The sequence below is a fragment of the Phyllostomus discolor genome, chromosome 6 (genome assembly GCF_004126475.2).
Source record: "Phyllostomus discolor isolate MPI-MPIP mPhyDis1 chromosome 6, mPhyDis1.pri.v3, whole genome shotgun sequence".
Lineage (NCBI taxonomy): Eukaryota > Metazoa > Chordata > Mammalia > Chiroptera > Phyllostomidae > Phyllostomus > Phyllostomus discolor.
In genome coordinates this window covers 82,316,737-82,344,595 of record NC_040908.2, presented here as the reverse complement: position 1 = coordinate 82,344,595, position 27,859 = coordinate 82,316,737, and the positions used below count along the sequence as shown (strand labels likewise).

The window sequence follows — 27,859 nt, the reverse complement described above, 5'->3', positions numbered from 1 at the left end:
CTTCCCTTTTTTCCTTAGTTATGTGGAAAAAGTTCTATTGTTAATATTAACCCTTGAAAAGGCAAGTCAAAAGCTTAAAAACCTAAAACTGAGGATTCGGAAACCTAGTTTTCATGCACTTGACTTATTACAGCAACATAAATCCCAAGCTCTCCCTTATGAAAGTGCTTCGGATGGTGTTCACGTTGTGGCTGCCTAATAAAGTCCAGAGGTTTCAGAATCATTTGTCAACACCAAAGACAACCTTACCAGAACTGGTCCTTTCTTTCCAGAGGTCACTCCTCTGATCCATAGGTTTATTACTTAAAACAGCAATTAATCTTTCTGCCTTCAGAGTACAAACTATTTCTAGCCAAGATATTGTCTACCCATGATCCATATCCCTCACTGGGAATCCCTGCTGGGAGGTGGATGAGATGGTTCACTAGCTGGACATCAAGGGACCTGGACCTGCTCTGCGGCATCTAGGATGCATAGATAACAGTCTCAGTTCAGTGGTAAGCAAGGTCTTTCCCCCTCTGGGCTTTAACTGCCTCACTACAAAATAAAAGGATTTCACCAGATGATTTCTAATAATGTCCTTCCCCTTTCAAAAATACCATGATGATTATTAGACTCTCAAATTCCTCAACAGGTAATATTAAGAAAAAAAAGCTTTGGTGCTAAAATGACACATTTTCTATGAAATACTATTTAAATGTGTATATGAATATTGTATTGGGTGAGTTCCTTTGTGTGCATATATGTATATATGTGTGTATATACATATTTGTATGAGTATACACACACATACATACAATAACTGATACCATTAGGTGTTTATATGGTACTAATTGCTTCCAACTCAAAGCAGCAAATTTCCAATTCTGCAACAGATGTCGCTATGTTATTTCTCCTTTCTGCGCTGGATTTTTCAGTTAAAAATGCCCAGCATAATGGTCAGTACTATTCTTCCCAAGAAAGAGACAGAATCCTTTGGATTTATTTCTTATAAATTTTCTTCATATGCTGGTAAATTTCCTCAAATCATAGCATTGATTAATTTTGGCCCAATTTAAAAAGGTCACCCATGTACAAATGGGCCTTTTGTTAAACACACACACACACACACAAACAATTTTTAATGTAAATTCTAAGTGGCTGATTAGGCATTAAAATGCCACATGCAGAAACCCAAAAAAATAAGACGGTTTATATTCACAGCAATATTATCAATATTTTAAAGGCTGAAAATCATTTGCAACATAGGCCAAAGGATAATAAGAATTCAGGTATACATGAGGCCAAATGTAGCAAGTGTGGACAAAAGTCACTAAAAAACTTCAAGAGCTCCATTAATGACAATGGAAATTTTGAATTTTGGTTTTCACAGCATGTCTCTGAATATAAATAGTCAGGCTAATATTATAATTGCAAGGCACCTTTCCAATCTGACATCCGCTATCAACCACTTCCTGACACATGTCATAGATAGGTGACATCTCTTTCCCTTCAACCAATATATCCTCCAACGACCATCAATCTCAACAGGTAGCTAACATTCTCTTCTGTTGAAATTCAGAACTGGGAGAAAGGATTTCAAAATCTCCGTTTTAGACCCAGGAACCTGTTACCTTCTAAGGTTTTACAGGGAATGGAGCAAGATGAACAGTCAGGGAGTTGATGACGAACTCAGATAAGAATATGAAGTCAGGAAGTGAGAGAGGATGGGAAAGTGTCCTGTCTGTTGGCTTCTTTCAGGTCCTACTCCCCTTTTCCAGGAGGGTCATTGGAGAAAACTGGATGAAGCATGTACAACATCCATATGAATAAAGCTCTTTGTTCCAGAGAACTGCCTCCTCTTTTATTCCCCCCTTTTTTCCGTATTTGTTCATTTCAAAAGATTGCTCAATGGGTCTCTTGTTCCTCCAAAATGTCCCCGGCAAATAATGCAAGCTTGTCTCGTCACACAAGTCACTAAATGAAGCCTTGTGCTTCTCCAGTGACACACTGCAAATATAAAGTGGCATTAATGAGGGATATTTTATCAAAGCTATCACAGACAAGTGCAAGTCCCTCCTGCGGCTATTCAATGTGATGCAACGAAAGGCAACAATAGCAGGGCAGCACTTTTGTAAAGTCCCTACCCCTGGTATTGAAGCCCCAACAGGCCACAACAAGAAAAACTAAGCCTTCGGGCTTCCCAGCACCACCACAAACCCCCACCCATCAGACACCCTCTGTAAAGCTGAAAAAGGTAAGAGGTGGGTAACCAACCACAGGTCCTGGGGAAAGGGGGGGGGGATAGGAAACAACATCATGCATGCACCTAAAACATAACAACGTGATTTACTCTGGAGCTTAGAAAACCCCATTTTAGCTGCATTTCATTAACATCCATTCCATCCAAACACCACTCCATCCAAATCTCCTAGGAGGGCCAGGCGATTTTCTCCAGGGAATGGATGGATTCAGTTCCGGGGGAAGACATAACCAGGACCAGGGCCTTAGATCGCTATCCCAGCAAGGACATAAATGAAACAAACCTAATGAAGTTAGAAGACAGCTCCAACAGGTTTCTCTAACCCTGGGAGTGGGAACTGGAGGCCTCTGAGAAAGCTTAAACTACGAGGACTACAGAAGAAAAGTCACCAGTTCCCACCTGAAATCTACTCTGGTAGTCTAGGACCTAAAGGGCTTGCAAGACCCTTTTTCAAACTGATCTCTCTCTCTCTCTCTCTCTCTCTCTCTCTCTCTCTCTCTCTCTCTCTCTCTCACACACACACACACACCCCCCAAAGGGGGGAAAAAAAGATTTGAAGAAAATCATCTAACCCCCTCACTACACATCAAACCCAATTACTTTCTAATTTGAACACAATCTGATAACCAGAATACAAACAGGGATATACACAAGAGCAAGAAGCTGCTTCCATGGTAACTGGCAACAGAATTTTCTTGTAGCTTTGACTCACACAGTTGAGTTCCAGACCACTCCTTTCTAAGTCAGAACATATCCCTCGCTGGGAAGGCAACTTCTTTCTAACACGATATAGTTACAAATATAGTGCTGTTGTTATTACTTGGTGCCTTCAATGAGTAGGCTTGACAGAGGAGGAATAATCTAATCCTACTTTGCTGCCAAGCGGCACTGCACGGCTCCCATTTTTTAGTCTAAAGGCAAGATCCCCGACCAGCGCTTTTCCCCCCTCCCCTTTTTTTGCAGCCAGTACAAGTCTATTGTTGCCTCTATTATGCGCCAGTTACCGAGCCTTTACTCAAGCTCACGTTTAACTGACACTGGCGCGTTTTACAATGCAGCAACACGAAGAATCTTTTTCAGGAACATTTTATTGAATCCATTCAGTCAGAGCCATTACCCGAAATGAAGTTGTAACCACACCGGCATCGGCTGAGCCCAATTATCTCGTAACTCATAAATTAAGAATTCACAGAGGAAAAACACATAAACGACATCCAGAAAGACAGACCCAGGCACGGAAGAAAAAATCCTCAGCTCAGGAACTGAAGCTGCTGCCAGATTCCCACCACTGTACGTTCCCAATATGTTCCCCAAGCCGAGCTCCCTTTCAAGCCTGTTTTGGGGGAGAAAGCGACGAACCCGACATCCCCCAAATCCAAAGCTAGCACCCCCAGATATTCCTATTTTCTACAGCGTGTCTCCTGCGGTGTTTACGTAACTGTGTGTCCTCTAGCGTGTAAACAAAAGGCTCAGTGCGGGCAGAGAGGCGCTCCGGGAGAGGCAAGGTGGCTACCGCGCTACGCCGGCACTGGCCCGGGGCTCTGCAGGTGAGGGCTGAGCTCTGCTGTCCTCCGCCACTTGTTGCTCGTGGATCCTGCAGCTCAGAAGCTGCAAGGAGGGGCTTTGCAGTCTCCGAGCCCTGCTGCATTCCCTCCAGCACCTCCCCACCCCCTCCACCCCCCCACCCCCAGCGGCCTCCAGCCTCCCAGTCCGGGCTTCCCGCGCCAAGCCCGCAGCAGGAGGCCAGGGTCGCGGGGACGCCGCGCGACCGCTGAGCTCGACGGAGGCGGGAACGGGAAGCTGGGCGCAGCACCGCCGGCCTCTCCGCTGGGAAAGAGCTCCAGCTCCCTTTTGTTAGCAAAAGCAAACACTGCCCTCTTCTTTCTCGACAGCGCCAACGCGCCCGGCAATCGGGCAGCCACACAGCGTGCTCCTGCCGAGTGCTCAGTGTCTTCAGGGAAAGCGCGGGGCGAGCACAGACGCCCCTGGGCAAATTCCCAAGACAGCTCTGCACCTAGGGAGCGCGTAGAGGCCCCAAGGTCCCATTTGGCCGCAAAGGCCGCGAACGCTCACTCCCACACCCCGGTGTTGCCAAAATGACGGGCAGACTGGAAATCAGGTGTCCCCACTCGAGGCACAGGATGCAGTGAGCAGGCCGACTGTAGGCTCTCCGCTCCTACCGCAGAGGCGGCGACAGCAATCTCCCCCTGCGGGGCCGGGGTGAGTAACTTTCCCTGCCTGGAGCAGAGCCAAGGAAACCCGCAGCAGGGCGGAGGGGGCTGAGGGGACTTGGTACGGCTGGAGGGAGTACTAGGGACGCGCAGCTCCGGGAACAGAGGAGAATGGCAGAGCGCGGGGAGAGAAGGGTCGATGAGACAAGTCTGGGGATGTCCTATGGACCAGAGAGGGATCACGCTGGAGGCGGCTGTTAGTCAGCCATGGAGGGTGGGGGCACGAGGGCCTCGGGGACGCAGACTTGGGGGACCCACTGGAGAGGTGGTGGTGAATGGGCATCCCTGAGAGACGCGAGTACCTGCAAGTTACGGGGACAACAGCGAGTTTGGATGGTGTGCGGGGTGCCTACGATCCATCCCCTTCCCCCCAATTCTCTATCCCTCCCCGACACCCAATCTCACTCCCTCCGCGCCAAGCCGGGGAGAAAAGGTGTGGGTGCAGCCATCCCTAAGGACTTAATGCACACCCAGCTGGACAAGGGAAGAAGGAATGACCGATCCCCTCAGCCTCTTCCATCTTAGCCCTGAGTTTCCTCTCCACACTCCCTCCGCTTCAGATTTAGGAAGTGGGGAGCGGTTGTCATGGAAACGTTTCCACCACCACCCCTCCTCGGCTACGGCTATTGGGGTGTCTTAGGAGCTTTAGGAGGCCGACCGGTCGGTGCTCACACCTACCTGTGGGGGCCAGTGCCGCGACGGAGAGGAGTAACAGCAGAAGCCGGAGCCGGAGCCCGGAAGGCGCCACCGCCGCCGCCGCCGCCGCACATAGGGATCCGCTCGGCAGCACAGGACTCGCCATGTCGGGCACCTGCCTCAGACTGGCCGCGGTGGCTTCCTCTGGAGCCGGAGCGGAAAACTAATGAGATGCTAATAACATGCACTGGAGGCGGAGTCCAGACCAACCAATCACAGCGCTGAGAGCCCAACCCCGCTCTCCGTGGACTCCCTCCTCCCCCACCCCGCCCCCTGGCTCTGGTGCTCGGCGACGCGCCCGCGCCATCTAGGGGCGGGGCCTGGGGGAGGGGCGTATGCAAATATGTTTATGTTGGAATTCTTTTTCGCTTACTCGGGATCTAGGAAAGAGTTCCTCCCAGGAGCCTGGTACGTGGGGTCTCAGGCTCCAGGGAGCGGTTCTGGCTTCCCGTAAACCTTTATTAAGAATGTTTACACCAGTCACTATATCAAACCAAGGACTACAGAATCTCCCTTGGAGGTTCCCCTGCCCAGTACACCGAGGCCAACGGTTTTGAAACCAAATGTTGCCAATTTCCGTCACTCACCTTGCGACGAAGGAATAGATCTTTGGGAAATGAGGGCTGTTCGGGAGTGGAGAGTGAGAGTGAAGGTCCCCGGATTGACCAGACAATCTGGGAGAAGTAAGTGCATGCGTGCTTTGCACGTCCGGCGGAGCAGGGGAGCCCGCTTAACAACCTAGTGGTAGACTTGGGCATAGTTGGGAGAAAGGAGCCTGAGTCGAGTGCTGGGATTTTCGCATCCCTGTCTTTGTGATAGATTCTCAGCAAATGTACCACGAGGAGGGTCTGCTCAGGCTCCCCAGCTTGCTGAAGGTCGCCTTCCTGCGTTTACTACATATACATGTATTTAATATATATGACCATATGTGATATTATATATTTACGTTTACACACATTAAACAAAAAAAAAAATCTATTCTGTCAAAGCCTCTGGGTGGAGTGCGGAGGCGGGGTGGGAGGGCGCTCATGTGAAGACAGGATTTGCCATCGTCCTCCTAAACGGTTCAAACCTACTCCCTGCTTCTCTGTGCCCCCAGTCCCTCCTTAGGCATGTGGGGACCAACAGGTGCTCTAAGCTTCCTTTGTCTCCAGGAGGGGCCCTCCAGGCTGAAGAGACTTGCTTTTCCTGACTAGTTCTCCCTCTTTGAAATTACCTTTGGTTTCTTTTGAACCAAGTAGCTGATTCTCTTGTTTGTCTGCTTTTTAATTACTTATTTTCTTCCCTTCTAGAAGATCATGTACGCCCTGACCCTCTGTTGCTCAAGCATCAAATTGAAGGATGAGCCATATTAAGTGTAAAGGTTTATAATAATTTAAGTATTCATAGAATGCAGAACAATAAGATGTAGGAAATACAATTTGCATAATAAATATCAATATCACAACATCTAAAACAAACCATGACAAATTATCTGTGGCTAAATGATCAAGAGAGTGCTAAAGGTAAATTTCTGAGTCTGAGCTATAGTCTAGTGGAGCTGCACCAAATGATTTGGCCAGGCCCTCTGTCTTCATCTTGCTAGAATATTAATTAATTAATTAATTAATATTACATATCAAAAAGGAAGATCTTCCAACCCACCAAATAAAATATACTTAAAAACAGCCTCTTATTACCCATTATACATATACTAATTCCAAGACTGTCCTGTCTTCACAGCCCTAGATATTCTGCTCTGTAATTACAGTCTCATACATGAGCTGCAGGCAGTCCTTCAAAAGTGGGGAAAGCTCCAATAGGCAAATAGCACTACATAAGGCAGGAAACCATCACCACGTGGTCACCAAGGCAATGTCCATTCTGCAACATCCTACCTATTCTTACCACCTCTGAAAATAAAGCTACCTGGATCAGATCAAATGTAAAGCAAAGTCCCAACAAAATCAGGGTAAACAATTTGAGACCATATAAATACTGAAAGTGAGGTGTAAACTCTAAAGTAAGGTCTCCTATATGTCAGGAACACTAGCATCTCAGCACAGAGCCCAGCACGTAATAATATTTGTTATTATTACTACTTTTGCATTTATCGAGTTCTTATTAAGTATTTTGCATGCATGATCTTATGTAATCCTTGGAATAATCCCCATGGTACATACTATTATTATCTCTCATCTTATAATTTTTAAACGTCATTAGAATGATTAAGTCATTGGCCCAAGGTCAAACTTTCTAAGATGTAAACAGAGCTTATGCAATTACCCACGATGCTATACTGTGCCTCAATAAATATTTGTTAAGTGAATGAATACATTTCACATTATAATGCATGAATAATAACCATAGCTACATTTTTAACATACGGTGAAAATATGCCAACAGCTCAGAAACATTTTTTTAAAAAACAGGATTGCATTATACTCCTAAGGAAAAGAGTTCCTTATGAAACTGAATTTCTAAGAGCATCTAGTCAGGCTCCAGTCCTCCCACACTAGGAACACAGTATGGGGACATTGGAAGATATGGTGTGTTTTCATATTCCTTCATTCTCTTGGCATATCAAATGAACACCTACTCAAATTTCCAGTTGGCAAAGAACAACGTGGGACATTTTTGTAGGAAATGTTAATGCTATATGACTTACCTCACCAAAAAAAAGCAAATAGCTTTAGAAATTTCCACCAAAAAATGTCACCTATGCCATAAGTTTAAGTAATTTGCACATCCAAATTCCAGGACATGAGATGCTTTATCACTGTGTCTGCAATGGAAAGAACCAGAGCTGAACATTTAGGATTGAGCTGTTGCTATGCTATCCACTAGCCACACTCCTCTCCCACCCCCAGCTCATTCACACTAAAGATCTCGCCAAGTGATTTAACATATGGAACGTGTGAAGAACGTATCAAATTCCCACAGTCACTAAATGCAAGTTATGACTACTCTGGCTTTCTCATAGTAAAGTTCGTCATTTTCTGCTTTGCAGACTAGAACTCCTGGCCAACTACAAGTTCCAACATTTTTCCCCTTGCTACATGGATTTAACCAATTTTGAAAACCAGATGGTGTTTTTGCCATTTACAACTGATAATCAATTGTTTTATGAATTTATTTTTTCAAGAGAGAACTTAAATACTTATCAGAATTACAATCTGGGTGTTACTTGTGTTCAATGAAATTGCCAGAATCACCTAGACCTCGTGGGTTTTTTTCCTAAGAAAATTTTAAAGAGTGAGAGGGAGAGAGACCCTGTATTGTTTGCCTTTACTAATGTGGATAAGAAATATGGATAAACATTTATGAAAAATAAGCATGGAAGGGAGATTCATGTTTTAGAGAATACATCAAAGATAATCAGTAAGAACTAGTAACATTTTGCTTTTTATAATGCTAATTACTTGAGTACCCATGTATAAAAAGCAATAAAGACAACTTATTAGGGAAGAGAAAACAATATTTAGAGTCAGCATTTGCCCTGTTACTGCATTATTTGAGTACCCATAGGAAAGTGATTTAACCAGTTTATACACTGCATGTTTTGTCCCCTACCCCACCTTTGAATTCATATGTTGAAGCCCTGACTCCCAATGTGATGATACTTAGAGGTGGCCTTTGAGAAGTAATTGGATTAGGTGAGGGCATGATGATGAGGTTCCTATAACGGGATTAAAGCCCTAGGAAGAGACACCAGAACTCTCTCTCCACATGCAGGCACTGATGAAAGGCCATGTGAATATGCAGCTACAAGGCAGCCTTCTGCAGGCCAGGAAGAAAGCACTCACCAGAACCCAACTATGCTGACACCCAACTCTCAGTCTTCCAGCCTTCAGAACTGTGAGAAAATAAATGTCTGTTATTTAAGCCACCCAGTCATGGTTTTGTTACAGCAACCCAAGATGACTAAAATAATCCTTAAGCCTCAGTTTCCACTGTTAAAGGTGTATTAAAATTATAATAGTCAGCTTTTTATAGAAAGCCTTCCATAAAGTAAAGTAAGTTAGTAGTATGTTAGAATATTGGACTGGGTATACTCTTGGTCTGTGTAGTAGACAGCTCATCTAAACTTAGATTAAGACTAAGCAACTCATCTTTGGGAGCAACTGTCCATGAATCTTCAAGAACTATAAAGCCAGCTAAATCCATATTTCTAAATGAGTAACTAAACACTTTGTCCACAGGTTTACTCTTCTACAATCATAGAGTTGACTGTAAACTCTTGAATATAAAGAGTTGAATATCTGGTTGAAAGAAAGAGAAATACCGACATAGGTTTTGGAAACTGGACGTAAACTGACTGGATCAAGGAGTAGCCCCAGTACCCATGGAAAGGAAATTTGCCATAGGGACCAAGACATATTTTCTTCTAATCAGATATCTAGGAATATCCAGGTATACATGGCTGATCCAAATATATATCCAGCAAAGGAAAAAGTTATAGAGCAGTCTAACGGAACAGTCACTGTTAAATTCTGGGAATACAAAGGTAAATGGGATACCATATCTCTGGTCAAGGAACTCAGGGTGTAGTAGAGGAGAAAGACATATACCACAATTATTATATGTGATAAAGGTTTTTTAATATGTGTACATAGCTCTATGTGAACGGACAAAGGAGGCACCCCTATACCCAAGGGGCAGGTATGAATGTCTCTGTATAGGAAGGGAAAATTTACATAGGAGAATGTTTATGAACTGAGTCTTGACAGTCAAACAAGACTCCACAGGGTGGACAGGACTAGAGAGGGAAGATGTGACGAGAGGGGAGGTCATTTACAAGGCCCAAAAGCTTAGGAGAGCATGGTGTATTAGAGGACCATGACAAATAAAACAGCTAGATCTCAGCTTGCCAGACAGCAAGTGGCAAGAGAAGAGACTGGGAAAAATATATAGGGAGCAGGAATGCCTTAATTGACATGCTAAGAAGTTTCAATTGTTGATTATAGGTATTGGGAACATACTGAACTAGTAGAATTTCATGGTCAGATTTACATTCTGGAAGTATTATTGCAGTGATATCACGATAAAAATACAAGTGTCAAAATGAATCCTCACATGACTTTTAGCATGTGAGTAGTTGTTAGACCATCCACAATAGATGTGGATAAAGGTATGGAATAGGTCCATTTGATTAGTTATTGTTTGTTTTGGAGATAGGCATTAAGAAGAAGATTAATATTTTACTTTGGGACAAGTTGCATTTGTGGTGTCTATGAAATATTTAGCTAGGCAATAAATCATCTGAAATGCTGGTTTAGAACTCAGAAAGTGACTAGGCTGGGAGTCAAGAGCATGGAGGTGTCTAAACAAAGAAGAGGTGGTGATTAACTGTGTCAGTTGCTACAAAGAAGTCAAATAAATACATGCCACAAATATTGTGAAGAGTTGACATTAGAGATCAAATTCTGAGGCTCAATATGTGACCAGCCTCACATTTGGTATAAACAGTTTGATTAAGGTTTAACAAAACAAGGAGAGAGATATGTGCTAATTTTGCTTATCTTGCCAGTAGGGCAGGAAGATGTGATTTGCTAGTGGTTTTCTAATATGGGAGAAATAGCTTTAGAATTTTTCAATTTGACATTCAATTTCATTGACACTGACAGACAACCTTGGGTGGCATAGAAAGATTGTTGCAACTGAGGTGACTCAACTAATTATCACATCTAGACCTTAGATTTTACTTCCAAACTAAAATATGATTGGCCATGATACTGCAAAAGTTTTTCCCACATTTTAAAAGTCCTATTTTTCTGATATTATATCATAATTGTCAGATCTAGTTTTGTGATAATTCCATAGCATTATAGCACAACTTCTCAGGCAGCAGGATTTCAGCAAGATCCATTAAAAACAGATATTGATATCTATAGATTTTCATAAAGCTGCAAATGTAAAATAGCCATATTGTGAATATGAAATTGTATCACTCATTCTGCTAAAATATGGCAATGGTAATAAATTTTTTTTGTAATATGTATGTAAACAGGACTAGTTCTGAATAGAAATTGTCTCGATAATCTATTATGCTGTCCCAAACAGCAAAAGCTTTTAGGAGAATAGTCTTAAAAGCTCATCCTTGGGTTTCATGATGGCCCCATGGCTTCAAATGACACTCAGATTCCTCAACTGTATTTTGAATTGGATATCTGCTTTTTTGTCTTCTTTCTTAGGTTATCCTTGCATGACCAGTGAACTAGTTAAACATTTTATATTTTCACACCAAAGTGCCCATGTTTATTCATTCTTCAAATTCTGTCAACTTAAACCAAACCATTGTCTGAATTGTAGCAAACACCAAACCCTAAATTCCAAAAGGACTGCCTGTAGTTTAGCAGTGCAACTCACATTAAAGTCAATGCCTCACTAAATCCCATGTAACTCTTTGAAAATGTAGGGGTTTGTCAAAAGACTTCCAGAAGAAGAATAATCATCTCATTCTTTTGCAGATTTAGATTTTTTTCCTTTTTTAAAAGTTATTTTGGCTCTCCAAGGATACCCTTCTTTCAGTTAGCAGGAACCCCATGTGGTGCTTTGAATATCTTCTTTTACCTGTCCCCAGACTGTGAAAAACTGAAGTTCAGTTTGTTTAAAGATTGTGTTTTAAAGAAAAGCAAGGCTTAATTTCAGTCTTTCATGTTCGTTGACAGAATTGTCACTTGCTAAACTATTTGTCTAAGACTTTTGTTACTGTACTAATATTTCTCTATATAGTTTATGTATGTGGCTAGGTCTGAGATGAATAACACATTTATGCAAAAATCACAATATAGCTACAAAATGCCAACATGCAGAACAGGCAGACTCTCTTAATAAAATGCAGTCAATAAAATGTGGTAAATAAGATACAGTTTGAAGCAATTAGTACAGTTCATGACTTCAATTACCCCCCAAAAAGTTCTTATGATTTCTAATAATTGTTATTTATCTTTCATCTAAAGTATTCCTCGTCTGTGTCAGCTATGGCCCAGAAATACCACTGCCAGTGAGGAAAGTATACAGCTGCTGCTTACCATACTAGAATAAAGAAGAGAAATCAAGGATCAGGACCCCCAGCCTACTACTCTTCTTGGAGAGCTACTCCATGGGACTTTGGATTCTTATTTCGTTATGTCATCTATTCGTATCCTCCCACCAGAGTCAATTACCTGGCTTCTCAGTTCATACAGCCAACCTGAGAAGTACATTTTGCTTGCTAATGTAAAAAGAAAGAGAAAAATCTCATGAAGTCAGTTCAAACTTAAGAAAGCTTATCAATTCCAAATTGGTAAGGCCTCTGGCATATTGGTAAAGGCACTTGATAAAGCAATATCATCTTAGTATCAAATGCTACCAACTTCATCTGATTTCATTCCTGTTTGAGCATGAAACAAGCCCAAGGGAGGAGTTCCTTGGTCATTTGTGCAGCACCCCCATCTCCAGGCCATGCCAATGGATCTATGTTCTGCTTCTAAAGGATATCTCAAGAAAGGTAAAATTACAAAGGAGCTAGAAACATCATACTTGATATTCAAATTACTGTGTCCCCTCTCTTCAAACTTTCAAGGCATCCATCATACTTATATTCAGGATACCTATGTTATGCTGGTAAATTACATGTGCTCAGCATCTACTGCAAATAGAATTTCTCATTTATAACTTACAGAATTATTTCTTCTACCCTCTAGGTTTGCATTGTGGCTCATCCAGGGGTTTTTACTAAGTATGTATTTTGTTATGAAGATGAAAAAAGAAACAGCTCTCCTCCTTCTTTTTCCCCTCCTTCATTGAATGCACTAGTAAAACAGTCTTTTGATTGGAAAAAAAAATCCTATTGAAAACCTAAAAGCATGTCATTGTGGTAGCATCACTTCATTAGCTAATTTCCACGCCCCCCCCCAACTGGCAGTGCTTTTATTCTTTTGAAACCAGTGATAAAGGGGTATTTGGAATAAACAGAGGAGCCTGTAGTCAGTGAATACCTTGGATTGCTATGGATTGTGACTTTTAAAGCCAGTTCCTAGGAACTCAGCCTTTTTATTTTTAAATGTTCAAAATTAATTTGCTGAGCCATACAGATGGACTCTCTCTCCTCACTAAAATTGGCTTTAAAAATCACTGAAGTTTTGATTGCACTTTCTGTGTAGAAACAGAAAGGAAGTGTTTTTTCCTCTTTTTTAAAACTATATCATTGATTTATTTATTTTGAATAATTGAGAAAAAGAGATCTGTTTTGCAGAGGGCAAGAGGGCTGCAGCTAATGCACAAACATCGAGTACACAACACTAGCTCAACTCAATTATCTGGGGTCTGGGGAGACTTCAGCCTGCCCATTTCTGTTTCTCAGAGGCAGGCTAAAAATCACCCAAATGGAACTGGTTTTCTGAATCAGGTTACCATGGCCAATCCCATATTCTCATCATTTTCAAAATAGTGCTCCTCTACTCGGAAAGGCATTGCAAATAAACACCCCAAAAGAAAAAAGAACCCACCTTCTCTCTGGAAAGACTCAACCTTAGTGGTAGCTTAGCATTCTTGTTTCCTAGCATTCCCACAAAGCTGCAATATTTAGAATCACTGAAAAGACATCCAAAGAACAACCTAGAAGTCACATTAGGAAGACTATTGCTGAAGCCCCCTACTCACTACTAAGCACTCTTGTTATTTCAGAGTACTTACAGGATGTATTTTTAGGGCCCTACACCCCATAAACTACATTATTTACGGACACTTTACATATCAGTTAACCCTCTGCTGTTGAAGCAACAATCATTTTTCTGAAGGTTCCTCAGTCTGTTGACTATTAAGTTTGTTTATTAAGGTGAAAAAAGCAAAAGAGAAAACAGGAGGAAATTAACATGTTAGAACCCTCTGTGCCAGGATACATGTTAGTTTGTCTTACATGCATAATGTCTTATTTTTTAGAAACTCTCGCTTTTCTTTCTCCACTGATAAGCATATCATATAAAAGCCCTTGATGGCAGAAAAATTTGAAATAGTCTTATTTTGATCCTAGAAAAAAGTTAAGGGGACACTATTTGAACTTTGCTGAGGGGATCCTGATTGTCAAACTACTTCACTGGATAAAAGGAACAATACAGATAGAATCTTCATTCAAATGTTTTATTGCTATTTTCTTTGGTTAGTTTGAAATGCATTTTGACAAAGATATACAAATTTTAATCAGAGCTGAGAAGTATGAAATAAGGGAGAGAAGCATCAATATTTCCCTCAAGGTTTAAGATATTTTTTCTTAATATCTCTTTCCATGAAGCTCAAATGTTGAATAGATCTACCTTCATCCTCTTTTACAATTGCTTTCCTGAGTATTTCAAAATTAATCAGTCCAGCAATACTTATTGACCAATATACTATGTTTGGCACTAAGAAAGATACAAAGCTGAACAAGACGTGATCTCTTATCTCAAAGAATTTATAATTGAGTTAAAGAGGCAAGATCTGTGAAAAGCTAACCAACAGCTCAAGGCAGTATATGAGAAGCATCTAGTTTGGAGAGGGAAAGAGCTAGGCAAATATATTAAAATCCTATTAAATGATTTCTTATTGTACAAATATAGTTACTTCATGAACCAGTTTGTGTGCCCTATACAAATAAAACTAAAGGATCTTCTATAACATAATTAACTATAAATACAACCAAATTTCAAAAAACATTACTACACTTATATAATCAAATGATACACTTACTAATATTGATCGCTTGTTATTCTGAGTTGGCAACCTGAGGAAAAAGAATCAGAACTGGATGCTAAATTTTGTATATACATTCACTTCATATGAGAGGATACCCTCTCTCTTCTTGCTCTACTCTCATGTCTTTCCTGCTATTCCAAAACCTAAAGGACATAGTAGCAGGTGGATTAATGCTCCCCACCCTCCTCCCCTGGAATATCCAGCTCCTAATCCCTGGAATTTGTGAGTGTTCCTTCAAAAGGAACCTTCACCTCATATGGAAAAATGGTCTCTGCAGATGTGATTAATGTAAGGACCTTGAGGTGGGGAGATGATCCAAGTGGGCCCTAAATGCAAACCCAGTTCTCTTTATAAGAGGGGGGCAGAGAGAGATTTGGTAGACACACACAGGGAAGGTGATGTGAAGATGGAGCAGAGAAAAAATTAGAGATACTCGTCTTGAAGACTGGAGTGATGCTGACACAAACCAAGACATACCAGCAGCAACCAGAAGCTGGAAGAGGCAAGGGATAGATTTTCCCCTGGGCTTCTGGAGACAGTGTCAACTGTCTCTGCCAACACCTTGATTTTGGCCCAGTGATAGATTTTTGGCCTTGAGAACTGCAAGAGAATAAATTTCTCTTGTTTTAAGCCTCTAAGTTTATGGTGATTTGAAACAGCAGCCTCAAAAAACCAGTACAGACACTAATGCTTATTGAATGTTCACAATGAGCCAGTTCCTCTGTGTAAGACATTTAATTCTTGCAACAGCTGAGTATTATTATTATTATTATTATTATATGGGTGAGAAAATTGCAGCTCAGAAATGTTAAGTAACTTGCACAGATCTTGCTGACTTCAAAAGCCCATGCTCCATACCATACCATGTTTTCTCAGCACCATCCTTTTTCCCTCACTGGCAGTCATTTTTGCATCAAGTTAGGATAATCCAGCGGGATGAAATGTAACCAGCTTCAACACATACATTTCTTTCCTAATGTATGCATGCACTCAGTTCCTGACTTTAAAACACACAAAACAAAATACCATTGCCTCTTACTGTAGAACCTGACAGTGATTCTGGACTGTGAAGCATGCTATGGAACAGGCCCTTATGGCTTAGCCCTTACCTGCCTGAGGCAGTCATATCTGGGCTCCAGATTGAAAAGTACCTCCTGGCTAGCGCTGCAAACACACATACCTGATGATGACAGTATGCTCTGCTAGTTAACATTTTGGCAAAGGACACTTTCTAACAGAGAAGTGGGACTGAGATGGGGAGAGGAGTTAAATTAGGTTTTGGTTTTTTTTTTTTCCTTTTCTTCCCTTTGATGGCTGCCCTGGCCTTTGAAGTTGGATAAATACACAGCATGGTGGGAGGGGATGCCAGCTGCCCAAACACCACTGGCAGAAGACTGAAGAGCTGTTGCCTTCCCTCTGCAGACTGGGAGGTGTGCCTTGTTGCAACCCTTCTTCCCTGGGGTATCACACATGGGGAGCTGTCAGATAAGTCCCAACCTGTATGCTGGTCTTGAGGCCTTCAACAGATCAGCTCTGGATGAAAGTTTAGTGATTCCAGCATTGTCTTTTCAGATGATACTCCTCTCTTTAGGTCATCATCTGTGACATCAGAAAAATAGTGGGAAAGGCCCTCTGTCTCCTTCCTCTCGCATCCTTACCCCTTCTTCACTGCGCCACATACAGTCCAAATCCTATTGAAGTCTTAGGGGCTGACCTTTCTACATCTTCTTTCTTTTCTATTAAAATGTAAACTTTTTCTTGGCCTAGCATTCACTAAGCACCTGCACACCACAAACATTCATTAAGCACCTGCTGTATACAATGCTATTTGCTAAGGTTTATACTGTGATAAGGCTGAGCATGATGCCAAAGAAGTAAGCCAAACTAGCTTTTCCTGCAGGAAAAAAGAAAAACCTTTCTTCAGAGGACAGCTTCCTACTGAAACAAACTCACCTAGATACCACCAAAAGCACCACAAAGACTACAAAAAATAAATCCCCAGGAGACAGCTCAGCTCTACTGACCAAATGATTAGAAACAACCAAACCCAGAGATAAAAGAGTGGAAGCAAAACAAAATCAAGTAACAAAGAGGAATCTTTGGAAAGGGCGGGAGAGATGAGACTCAAGTAAATCAAATGAAGATTCTATGGCTCTGACTTGTGTGGCTCAGTTGGTTGGGCATTGTCTGGCAAAACGAAAGGTCACAGGTTTGATTACCAGTCAAGGTACATGCCTAGGGTGCAGGTTCTGCCCCTGGTAGGGTGTTTCTTTCCCTCTCTTTCCCCCTTCCTTCCCTTCCCTCTAAAATAAATAAATAAAATCTTTTAAAAAAAAAGACTCTGGGAAGGCCTGGGGAGAAGGGATCATGCTTAAACAACCCACAGATTAGGTGAAAAAGAGGATTAAAAACATGTCCTCTCACAGAGAAGACAATAATCAGCCATGAACAGACCAAGGTAGAAATTTCTAGGACCTGGTACTGGCTTGCACTAGGTACCACCCTTCTCTTCTCGGGGACTCAACTATTGTTAAAACTTCATCTTTTTCAAGAAACCTTCCTAGTTTAAGAAAGCAATATAAATAATGATACTAGGCCTATTAATAATAATAATAATGTATTGAACACAATATACATACAAGGGTTTATGCTAAGAGCTATATCAAATTTAATACTCTCCATAATGCTATTCTTATCCACAGTTTCTTATTCACAGATAAGGAAACTGTGGGTTGGAAATATTAAGTAGTTTACCCAAGGTAATCATTAGTAATGGTAGATCCAGTAAAGAAATTGGATCTAAGTATATTTAATTCTGAATTCCATGATATTTTGTCAAATACATGGTCAATAATGTGGTCATACACATGTGTGTACACACACATACATGAACCCTCTTTAGTATCACTCTTATGGAGCTTGTTCTCTGCAATACCTCTTTGGTTTTCTTCAAATCTCCCCATGTCATGGCACATCTTTGACCAATTTCTTTCCTCTACTTTTTCTAGAAACGCTGGTCAATTGTCCCAGGATGCAGTGATGCTTATCATGCATGTTCTCCATAATAAAAATACATCTACCCATCTGTAATTCTCTGCTCCTTGAACCATGTTTCTGAACATACCTTGATCCTTTATTTTAACACCCAGCGTAATACTCATTCTCTTTCTCCAAAGTAAATTTGCTACTACTTTATGCAAATTTTTTCTTAGTCATTTAAGGCTTAAAACCAGAATACAAAATAAATGGCAGGATGACAATCCATTGGTTTCTCTCCAAGACAATGGGGAACTCAATGGATGGATATACTGCAGTCTGGTGTCTTTACAGCCTTTGGCTGAGAAGGTACCCTCTGCCATGTTAGCTCAATAGTACTCAGTGGCTCAGAATCCTGAACATGCCTCAGAATCACCTGGAGGGCTGATTAAAACGCAGATGACTGTGTCCCATCCCCAGAGTTTCTGATTCAGTAGCCTGGGGTGGAGCTCTAGAATTTGCATTTCTAACAAGTTCCCAGATGCTGCTGAATGCTGATCTGGATGCCACATTATGGAAACCACTGTTGACAAATGAATTTATACACCTATTTTAGAACTAAATGATATAACCAATCTGAGGTGCAAGAGACAGTTTTAAACAGACAATGTATGTGAACATGTATATATAACTGTCCTAAGCATGTACACTCAGATTGTTCCTTTTTATCTTCATAATTTCCATGAAGTAGCACTATAACAGTGTGTGTCTAAGATAGCGTACTCTAATGCCCAACAGGCCTTAGTTCAAATACCCAATATTCCAATTACTAGTTGTGCTACTGTAGGCAACCCACATTAAGCTCTCTAAGATTCATTTAAAAAATAGAAAAAAAATATGAGTGTGTACTTTGTGGTGGCATTGTGAGTATTAATGGAAATAAAGCAGCAAAGACACTCACACTGTGTCTGACATTTGATGAACATTCCATGGACACAGGTGCCCTTGTTCTAGTCCTACTAAGGGAGTTGCTGAAAGGACCCTCACCTACTGGGGACAGAACTGAGGTCCTTGACTTCAGTGTCTGGATTCTGGTTTGGGTAAATTCAGCACATTGCAGATTCTATAGGCATCTTTGGGAATGGTGGTATCTCTGTTAATGAAGCCTTAGGGAATTGATCTTTTTATTCCACATTTTAAAGGCAAACAAAAACCCTTCATAAATCATTTGAAGAAAAGCCGCATGTATTCACAGCTGCCCATGACAAAAATACCTCTGAACACAGCTTCTATTTGTCCCTTCCCAGTTGAATATGAATAAGGCTCATCCTAGGCAAATCTGTAAAGATGAAGAAGATTCCTTTATTCCACCTCAGTGGCAAATGTCAGGTGTTCTCTTTCCTCCTTTTCCTTTTCGAAACAAAAAGGTGGCTGCTATCAATCATTTACCCTCATTGGCAAATTGATGTTTGTGTGAATGGGTTTCAATATAGGATTACATTTGTATTTTAAGTCTTTCATATTTAATTATGAGAAACAAACTTTTTCTGCATTAACATACATTTCAAGCATTAGCTAGTAGACAGAGAGAAATGAAGGAAGTTAAGAGAACCCTGGGATATCTCCCTTGTCTTCCTGAGACATTAGGAGGATGAACTCGGAAGTGTCAGGCTCTTTCCTCCAGACCAGTGACTTGCTAGAGAATGGATAGGAAGGAGTGGGAGTGGGACCTCCCAGAATTTCTGTTACCCATCCCTCTACCAAGTTCTCCAAGTAAACATATAGATAAAATGAATGTGTCACATGGCAAACAGAATTTCAGGAGGACAGGTATTCAAACCTGACTCAACCAGATTGCCATCCCCTCACTCTTTCTTTATAGAAATTTTGGGATGGTGAGTGTTCCAGACCCTCTCTCTTCCATCTTCCCTCCTTTTCCTACCTGACTTCAGATTGTGCTTCTTCCTCCAGTCTAGTATATGAACTTGGACAAATTACTTAGCCTCCCTGAGTCTTAGATACCCTAATTTTAAAAAAGGAACAACATGTCTCTCTGAGAGCAGTCTGAGTGATAGGACTTGCTATAGTTAAGGTTCCTAGGACAGAGCCTGTACCTGGTAGACACAATAAGTGCTTATTCATTCATTTCAGTTGTCCGTCTGCTGTTTGGTCAGCCCTTAAAATAAACATTATATGCACCTACTATGAGCCACACACTAAGCTGGCCCCTAGAGATACAAAGACAAAGCACTGTTCCTGTCTCATGAAATCTGTGGTCTAGTGCAATGGTTCTTATCCTTGGATATGAATCACAACATTTGGTGGAGGGAGATTTTCCTGGATCCCACCCCAGTCTCCTGACTGGGAGTCTCTGGGAAAGGCAATGTTGTATTAAAACCTCCTCTGGTGTTTCTGATGCACAGCCAAAGTTGAGAACCACTTCAGGGTTAAATCTTCCTCTCCCCTTCCCTCAGTCCACCCCCAAACATTAACTCTGCTCCTACCACTTGCCCCAGGGAGACAGCACAGTGTAGGTTTTCTGATAGATTCTTTGACACTTTAGTTACTATTTTTATTTTAGTTAGTATTAAATATTGCTTTGGTCATAACCTTTGTTGACTAGTATCTTGGCACATATCCCTTTACTGCCCATAAATTTCTGTATCTGATAATAATGTTTTTGATAGAGACATTTGTCATTGATATGTATCTCATTTGTTAATAATGGTTATGCCTGTAGACTTAATGGTGCTGTCTAGAGACAGATTTTATTCCTTCCTGGTCATTTTCTCCCTGTCTTCTGGCCCTACCATAGGAGCTGGCTTCTTTCAGTTCATACTAAGTAATGTAACAAATTGTGGTAGTTTGGAGCTCAAGTTTCCCATCTAGATCAGGATAGTTACTGATTGGCAAAACAGTATCTTTGGGTGACAGAAGTCTTATAATTACTAAGTTCATACCAAGTGCTGTAATTACTGTGATGATTTATCACTCAAAGAAAAAACCTTGATAGTACAACCAAGTCCTTCAAAGATCCTACCACTTTAGCTCTGAATAGATACCAAATGTTATCCAAAAGTCAAGTTTTGTTGTAAGAAACTAGACCCTTGACTGATCAATAGACAGGTAGACAGATATGCAGGCTGTAGAATGATCAGTTATAATTCTAAGCTGCCAGTTTAAAAAAATAAGAAAAAGGTTAAAATACCTAGATTGGACGGAATGGGCTGAAGTGTTTCCAGATGGATTTGAAAAACTGAACTGTTCCCATGCAGAAAGATAGAATGTGAAGCTGCAGTCAGTCTGGCTTTTTGGCTTGCCTCGGAAGTGTCGAGCTCCTTGCCTAACCTTTTTATTGCTGGATAATGAGGAATCAGTTATAATTTAGACACAGTATTCTTTTCACAGATTATATTGAGGTTTAGGGGGTGGAAGGGAGGAAGGGGAAGAGAGAGAGACTGACTTTACAGTCTTGCATCATCTCCCTCCGCTCTCCAGCAAAGGAGACTAGTATGCCCTCCTCAAGAGGTGCATCAGGGGAGCATTGCCCTCTGCATGTTGTTGTGATGAATTTCAAGTCAAGAGGGTGCTTGAATTGGATTTATTACAATTGGGAGAAAAGGAATTGTAATCTTTATGAGCCAACAACATGGAGCCCTATAACAAGAGAATGAAGGATCATATCAAATTTAAAGCAAATTAGATTACTGGGGTCAAATCCTTCAGTAGAGACATCATGCCTTTAGAGTGTTGCTGATATATTTGACACCCTTCACCTTCCCCCAGGTTTTGCATTAACATTTAAGTGCTTTTTTAAAATTTATTTATTTTTTTTTAAAGTCCTCATCCCAGGATATGTTTATTGATTTTAGAGAGAAGGAGGAGCGGAGGAGAGAAAGAGAAACATCAATGTGAGAGAAAAACATTGATCAGTTACCTCCTGGTTGCACTCTGATGCGGATCGAACCTGCAGCAATGGTATGTGCCCTGACTGGGAATTGAACCCACAACACTTTGGTGTACCAGATGACACTCCAACTGACCAAACACCTGGCCAGGGTGACAATTAAGTTCTTATTAAAAATGTATTTGAAACTCTTATGGAGTGAAAGCACCCTAAAAAAGCCAAATACTGAATGGATGGGAAAAGAGGAATCTCAAAGATCTTACTGATCCATGTGCTAAACTAAGGCTTACCTGCATTTCTGTCTAGACCTGTAAGGAACCTCACCAGGTCATCTGGTCAAGTACTAAGGCTCTAGGTAGGAAGTCACCTAAACCATTCAGGAAAAGGTGTCACATTTTCAAATTTTTTGTGGAAGGAGATTTTCTAGCTTTTCTATTTGCTTGTTCTACCTTTCAGTATTTGAGCAAGACTAATAAATTCTGCCTTGTGTCTTTCTGAACTTTTGCTTTGCAGTTTAAGATCTTATCTCTAACCCTTCAAAAATATCCACCACTCACATGGCTCTGATCAGGGACATTGTCTACAATTAAACTTCATTTCCAACCAAAAATCTTTCCCATAATATCATTTATCTTTTAATGAAATGTGTGTAGTGACATCAATATGTAATATGTGCAATACGTATCCATACTGTCATAAATCTGTTCTTTCTGTTTCTCATCAAAGCAGAAGCCAGTATGGCTCCCCTCCTTCAACTCACATCTAGCTCTATATCCCTGCCCTCATTCTTGGCAGTGATTCCAAGCTCTTGGAGTCAATCTACTTTTCCACTTTCCATTTCTTATAACTCAAGAAGTTGGCAAAGTAATAAGAAAAAGATTCTAGTTCTAATCCAGCCTGGGTCTGTGCTCACCAAACACTAAAATAAAGAATTTGAACCCAGTTTTGGTCATGGAATTAATAAGGTTTGAGAGCGAAAGGATGGTAATAAAGAGATGACATTTTCCATTTCCCTGCAGTTTTAGTTAGCATTAGAACAATGCGGTGGCTGAAAGTTCAAAGCTTTTGCTCTTTTAGCTCTGTCCAGTCTATGACTATTAAAAATATTTCCCTTCTAACCAATGGTCTCAACATATCTTGTTCACATGTCTCAATAATTACCCCCATTACAGAGGCAGAAATTGAGAGACAATTTTTAGGAAGTGGGCCAACTTGTTTGGGGAAGTGGTGGCCAGAAGTAGAGTCAAGCCCCTGTATTCCTGAGACTATTTACTTTTCAGCCAATTCATCCCAAAGAGACTTCTCTTGCCCCTTTCACCAGCATCTCCCTTGAAACACAAATGGCCAAGAAGACCCATGGTTAGCTCTGGAACAGAAATTTCTCTGCTTCTAAGAATGTTCTCCCCAGGGATTCTTTGTTCCAAGTGGAGGTTTAGATAATCTAAACATTTAAGTACATATTGATTGCAGTCAGATACTGTACACTGACCTGCATCACAAGCTCTGGACTGTATTTTCTCTGGAATACTAGCTTTTTATGCATTAACCTTCCACTAGCTCCTCATGGAACAGAGTACAGAGGCCTGTACAAGGGTTCAAAGTTTTTACTTACTAAGCTGTGCAGGAGCTCGACCTTGAGAACTGAGTTTGCATTAAGTTAATACTGCTACAGATTATTTATAGATACTAAATAACTGGGCAACTATTTTACTTAATTTATTCATTTTGTCATTCTTATTTTTGTAAAAACAAGACTAAGGGGACAAAACACCAAAACTACAGGTTTCTCTCTTTATCCAGGTTGTGAGGTTATCATTTACTGACATCCAACTGATTTTGGGAAGGATAGGGATCTCTAAGAACTGCAGACTCTAGACTTAAGAAAGAAAAGAGATTTTAGGTTATGGTGAAAGAAAGAGGGTGGTAAGTTATGAAGACATTAAAAAATTATCTGGTTCAGTCAACTGCATTCAGACAAGGAAAAACATTAGACTTTTCCTTCACCTGGGGAAGTGGGGGTCCAGATGAGGTAACTGGTTAAGTCACCTCAGAGTTATATATGTGCTACTGAGTGTCAGAAGTAGCCTCATACCCTGGTGCCCCATCTCCACATACAGTGCTTGGCAAAGGAGGGTTCAACTCATCCGCAGAAGTGCAGTGTATGTGTGGTCCTTCATCAAAAACCAACTGCCTTCAGAGAAGATGGCTAGAGTTGTACAATTAATATTAATTTTTTCCAAAAATTCTTTTTTAAAATGGAGTAATATGATTGAAAGCCCTGTCCAAGAAGCATGAGATAGATGCACATAGGATATGATGTTATCAAGGACAGGCTGGCAAGAGGCCCACAGGAAGCTCCATGGACTTCAAACCAAATTGTTATAGTGATTTCCATCATCAGATGGGATTCCACAAACAATAACATTTACAATGTAATCTCCATTCTAAGTAATTGCCATTTCCCAAGAGTCAATTCGTGGGAAGGGTATAACTATACCAAGGAAGATGCTTCTCCTTCTGAATATTTTCCCTCCCTTCAATTAGCTTTTGGTTCAATGTAAGCACAGCATTCTTGTGTTTACCTACACAAACATACACCATGCATATGTGCATGTGAACACATAAGGCTCCTCAAAAGATCACAGGATAGCTCACCTACAGGATCTTAATCATTATATGTGTAAGTCTCAGGCTTGTTCTACTAATAGTAAAGACCAAAACAGTGCTGGGCAACCATGTTCCCGTATCAAAGAACAAAGTTGAAACTCCCATACAATTATGTTTGATCACAGTAGAAGGTGAAATCATTAGATATTAGTGAGGTGCAGTAGAATAAAAATGATGAGTTAGCGGGGGTTCATTACACTGTATTTTCAGAGCCAGGAAGATCAATGTGTTCATGCATCATGAATTAGGCTCCGGCTTTTGCCTTCCCTGCTCTCTGGAAACCCAACATGATCTATCACCAGCCATACATCACCGTTTCAGCATTGCACATTAACGAGAAAGCTGCAGTTTCCGCTTGTCAAGCTGACCAGCTGCCTCTTTCTTTGCAGAAGGGGAAATATTTCTGGTTCAGGATTTTACTTTTAAAACAAAAAGGGGCATAAAAGGTCAGTGTCAGTTGGACAGTAACATGGTCTGATCTTTGTGTTGAGCCAGTGCTTCATCTGATGGTCTTTCCTGGCCTCTGACCATTCTGGATCCAGGCCTGCAGGAACTCACTGCTATGGCTTTGGATGTTAGATAAGGATATAGGCCCTGTGACTGACCTAGTTTTCTGGAGCATTTCCTCCATTCCCCCACCCCCAGGTCTGCTTAACATCATTGAGTACATATTCAGAAGGCTCAAAAGGAGATCCGTATGTTAAATGTCCCCCTCTCCTGTGCCCACCACCCTCTACCCTTCCCACTCCTCACCTCTTCCCTTAATAGAGGCTCTTATACCACCCAGCAGTTTGCCACTAATACTTCCCCTTATTTATACTTGGTCTACCTCATTTTCCCCTCCCCCGCCTGACCCCACACCTGCTAGTGCAGCCCCTCTTCCCTGCTGGTGTTCAGATACCTGCAGACAGTTGTGATCGCTGCTTTTAATCAGCATTTAGCCAGTCTGTACATATTTAGTTTTTTAATCTCTCCTCATCATTCAATCCTTCCAGCCTCTTCATCATTTTTTTTGGTCTGTTGCTCTTTCCTGAGTTTTGTCCAATTTGTCTACATCATGCCCACTGGCCCTGAGCTCCATCACTGCCAGAAGAGTAGCTGGGAGAACATCCATCCACCCTTCTCTTCTCTGCTAGCTCTTAGGCCTATTCCTCACCAACAGAAGAAGCAGGAGAAGTAGGGGATGAATTTTGGCTGGGCAAGACCTCCCCCTTCCTTGTCTAGCTCATTGCTGAAACACAAATAAAAGCAATAGAAGAGGTGATGTTAGAACAAAAAAGACTAAAGTTAAGTACATGGAAGAACTTTCCAATGATCATTCCTTGGGGAACAGGAAAGACAGTGACCTCATCTGCTCTGGACTCTGGGAGAAGGAGGCTGCCTATAAAGGTCCCACTGTTCTCCCATTTTTAGCCAACAGGGCTGACAGTGAGCATCAAGGTTGATGTCTTGATAGCTGTGATCACTTTTGGGAAACCAGCCTCCCCCAGGTAACATATAACATATGATGAAACTGAGCACCTGGAAAGGGGTTTCCAGTTCTGTCTATGAATATGGCTTTGAGGTTGGAGGGCCTCCGTTTGGGAGGTTACAACTTTATAAGGAACTTTAACTCAGCCACACGAGTTATGGACCATAGATATGGTTTATAAGAAGGCTTTCACTGAAGAAGGCATGGAACATGATCTCAGATCCAGGTGGCTTATAGCTTAAAACTGTTGGAAAGTAGCATCTAGGGAAGAGTTGGGTTGCAGCTGATTGGAGAAGGGCAGGTTATTTTTATTTGAATGAGTAAAAGGAAGAGCCATATGTTGGCGACAGGCTTCCTATTTATCCTATTTATTAAGAATTTGAAGTCTATTCTTTTTTTTCACTTGGTCTTCTTCTTAAATATCTCTTCCTTTGAAAGAACTCCTTTGAAAATATCATCTAAAATAATACCCTACTCAGCTTTCTGCCCACTTCCCTACACATAGAGTATATTCTATTTGCTCAGCGCTTTATTGTCCAATTTCCTCACCAGGCTGTAAACTTCCTGGGAGTAGGGATTTTCTCAAAGTAACCAAGGCAGTGCTGATCCCATGTTTGATTGTGAACCAACTATCTGCTATCCCAATTTTGTATTACAGATCCAAGTACAGACTGGCAGGATCAGGGGTACACATGGGTTGGCAAAGTTTGAGTCAACCTGGTTCTCCTGGTGATCTCCAATCAAAGCCTTGCTGAGTTCAGGAAAGGGAGAATGAGTTGAGAAAACCTGCCCCCTCCACATTTCTTCTTCTTAACAGCTTGAAATGAGAGAAAAAGAGTCAACTGTAGAGAAGAGGGAAGTGGAAGAAGGCTCATTCCCCCCTCTGCCTCCCACAGGCTGCCATCAAACCTGTTTATCCTGTTTCACTTTAAATAGTCCTGTACGAAGGAGAGCTCTGTCATTTGCTCTTTCTCCTATGAAAGCACTGCTGCTTGTCTTTCAACTACCACCCTGGTTTTATGAATGGTTTAAAACTCAGTAAAGACTAGGGAAAGAGTTTCTCACTCTCTGGAAGAGTACTTCCCTACTTTTAACTCTGAAGGCTAGTGAGATACCAGTTTGTCTCTACTCCTCAGATGCTAATAATCTACCCATATGTTCTGAACATCTAAATCCAGCATTTCTGAGACCTTTGTACATATTATACAAATCCACTCTGTATATTTTATGCTTTCTGTATCTCCAGCTAAACTAGTATACTTTTTTGTTCTTTCATATTCCCCACCCACCACTGGAAATTCTGTGTGAACAGGACATTTTACTAATTAGTTCATTGCATCTTAGATTCTATGGCTGATACATAGTAGGTGTTCAATAAATACTTATTGATTGAAAGACTGTATTTCTACATTATTTAGTTTCTTTATATCTGTAGCTCTTTTTAAAAAAAATCCTCACTAGAGGGCATGCTTATTGGGTTTTAGTGAGAGGGGAAGAGAGAGAGAAAGAGAGAGAGAAACATCGAGGTTGCCTCTCTTACGTGCCTGATTTATGTGCCCTGATTGGGGATCAAACCCACAACCTAGGCATGTACCCTGACTGGGAATTGAACCCAAGACCTTTTGGTGTATGGAACAATGCCCAACCAACTCAGCCATACTGGCCAGGGCTAGAGCTGCAACTCTTAACCTTGGAAACACATTGGAATCACCTGGGGCACTTTAAAAATACTCCCATACCTGGAACTCATCCTAGACCATTTAAGTGAGAATTTCTGAGGATGTGGCCCAGGAATCTGTGTGTGTATGTGTATACACACACATAACTCTCTCATGTGATTATGGAAGCTGTTAAACCCAAAATCTTCAGTGTGAATCAGGAGGCTGGAGACCCAGGAAAGCCAATGGTGCAGGTGAAGTCTGAAGGCAGTCTGCTGGAGAATTTCTGGGAATCAGTATTTTTTTAAAGTCCAAGTG

At 41.3% G+C, this 27,859-nt stretch overlaps 1 protein-coding gene across 6 annotated transcripts in view; it reads right to left on the bottom strand.

Moving 5' to 3' along the window:
* CADM1 (cell adhesion molecule 1) overlaps positions 1–5,362 on the bottom strand; it is a 370,159-nt gene extending 364,797 nt beyond the window's left edge. For 5 of the 6 annotated variants that reach the window (XM_028514565.2, XM_028514566.2, XM_028514568.2 and 2 more), the window contains exon 1: positions 5,152–5,317. In XM_028514565.2, coding sequence (XP_028370366.1) covers positions 5,152–5,275 — 124 coding nt within the window. In that variant the 5' untranslated portion in view covers positions 5,276–5,317. Of the gene's footprint in view, positions 1–5,151 lie in introns of all 6 variants that reach the window. The other variant, XM_028514571.2, reaches the window with a different exon arrangement.
* Positions 5,363–27,859: the final 22,497 nt, after the last annotated feature.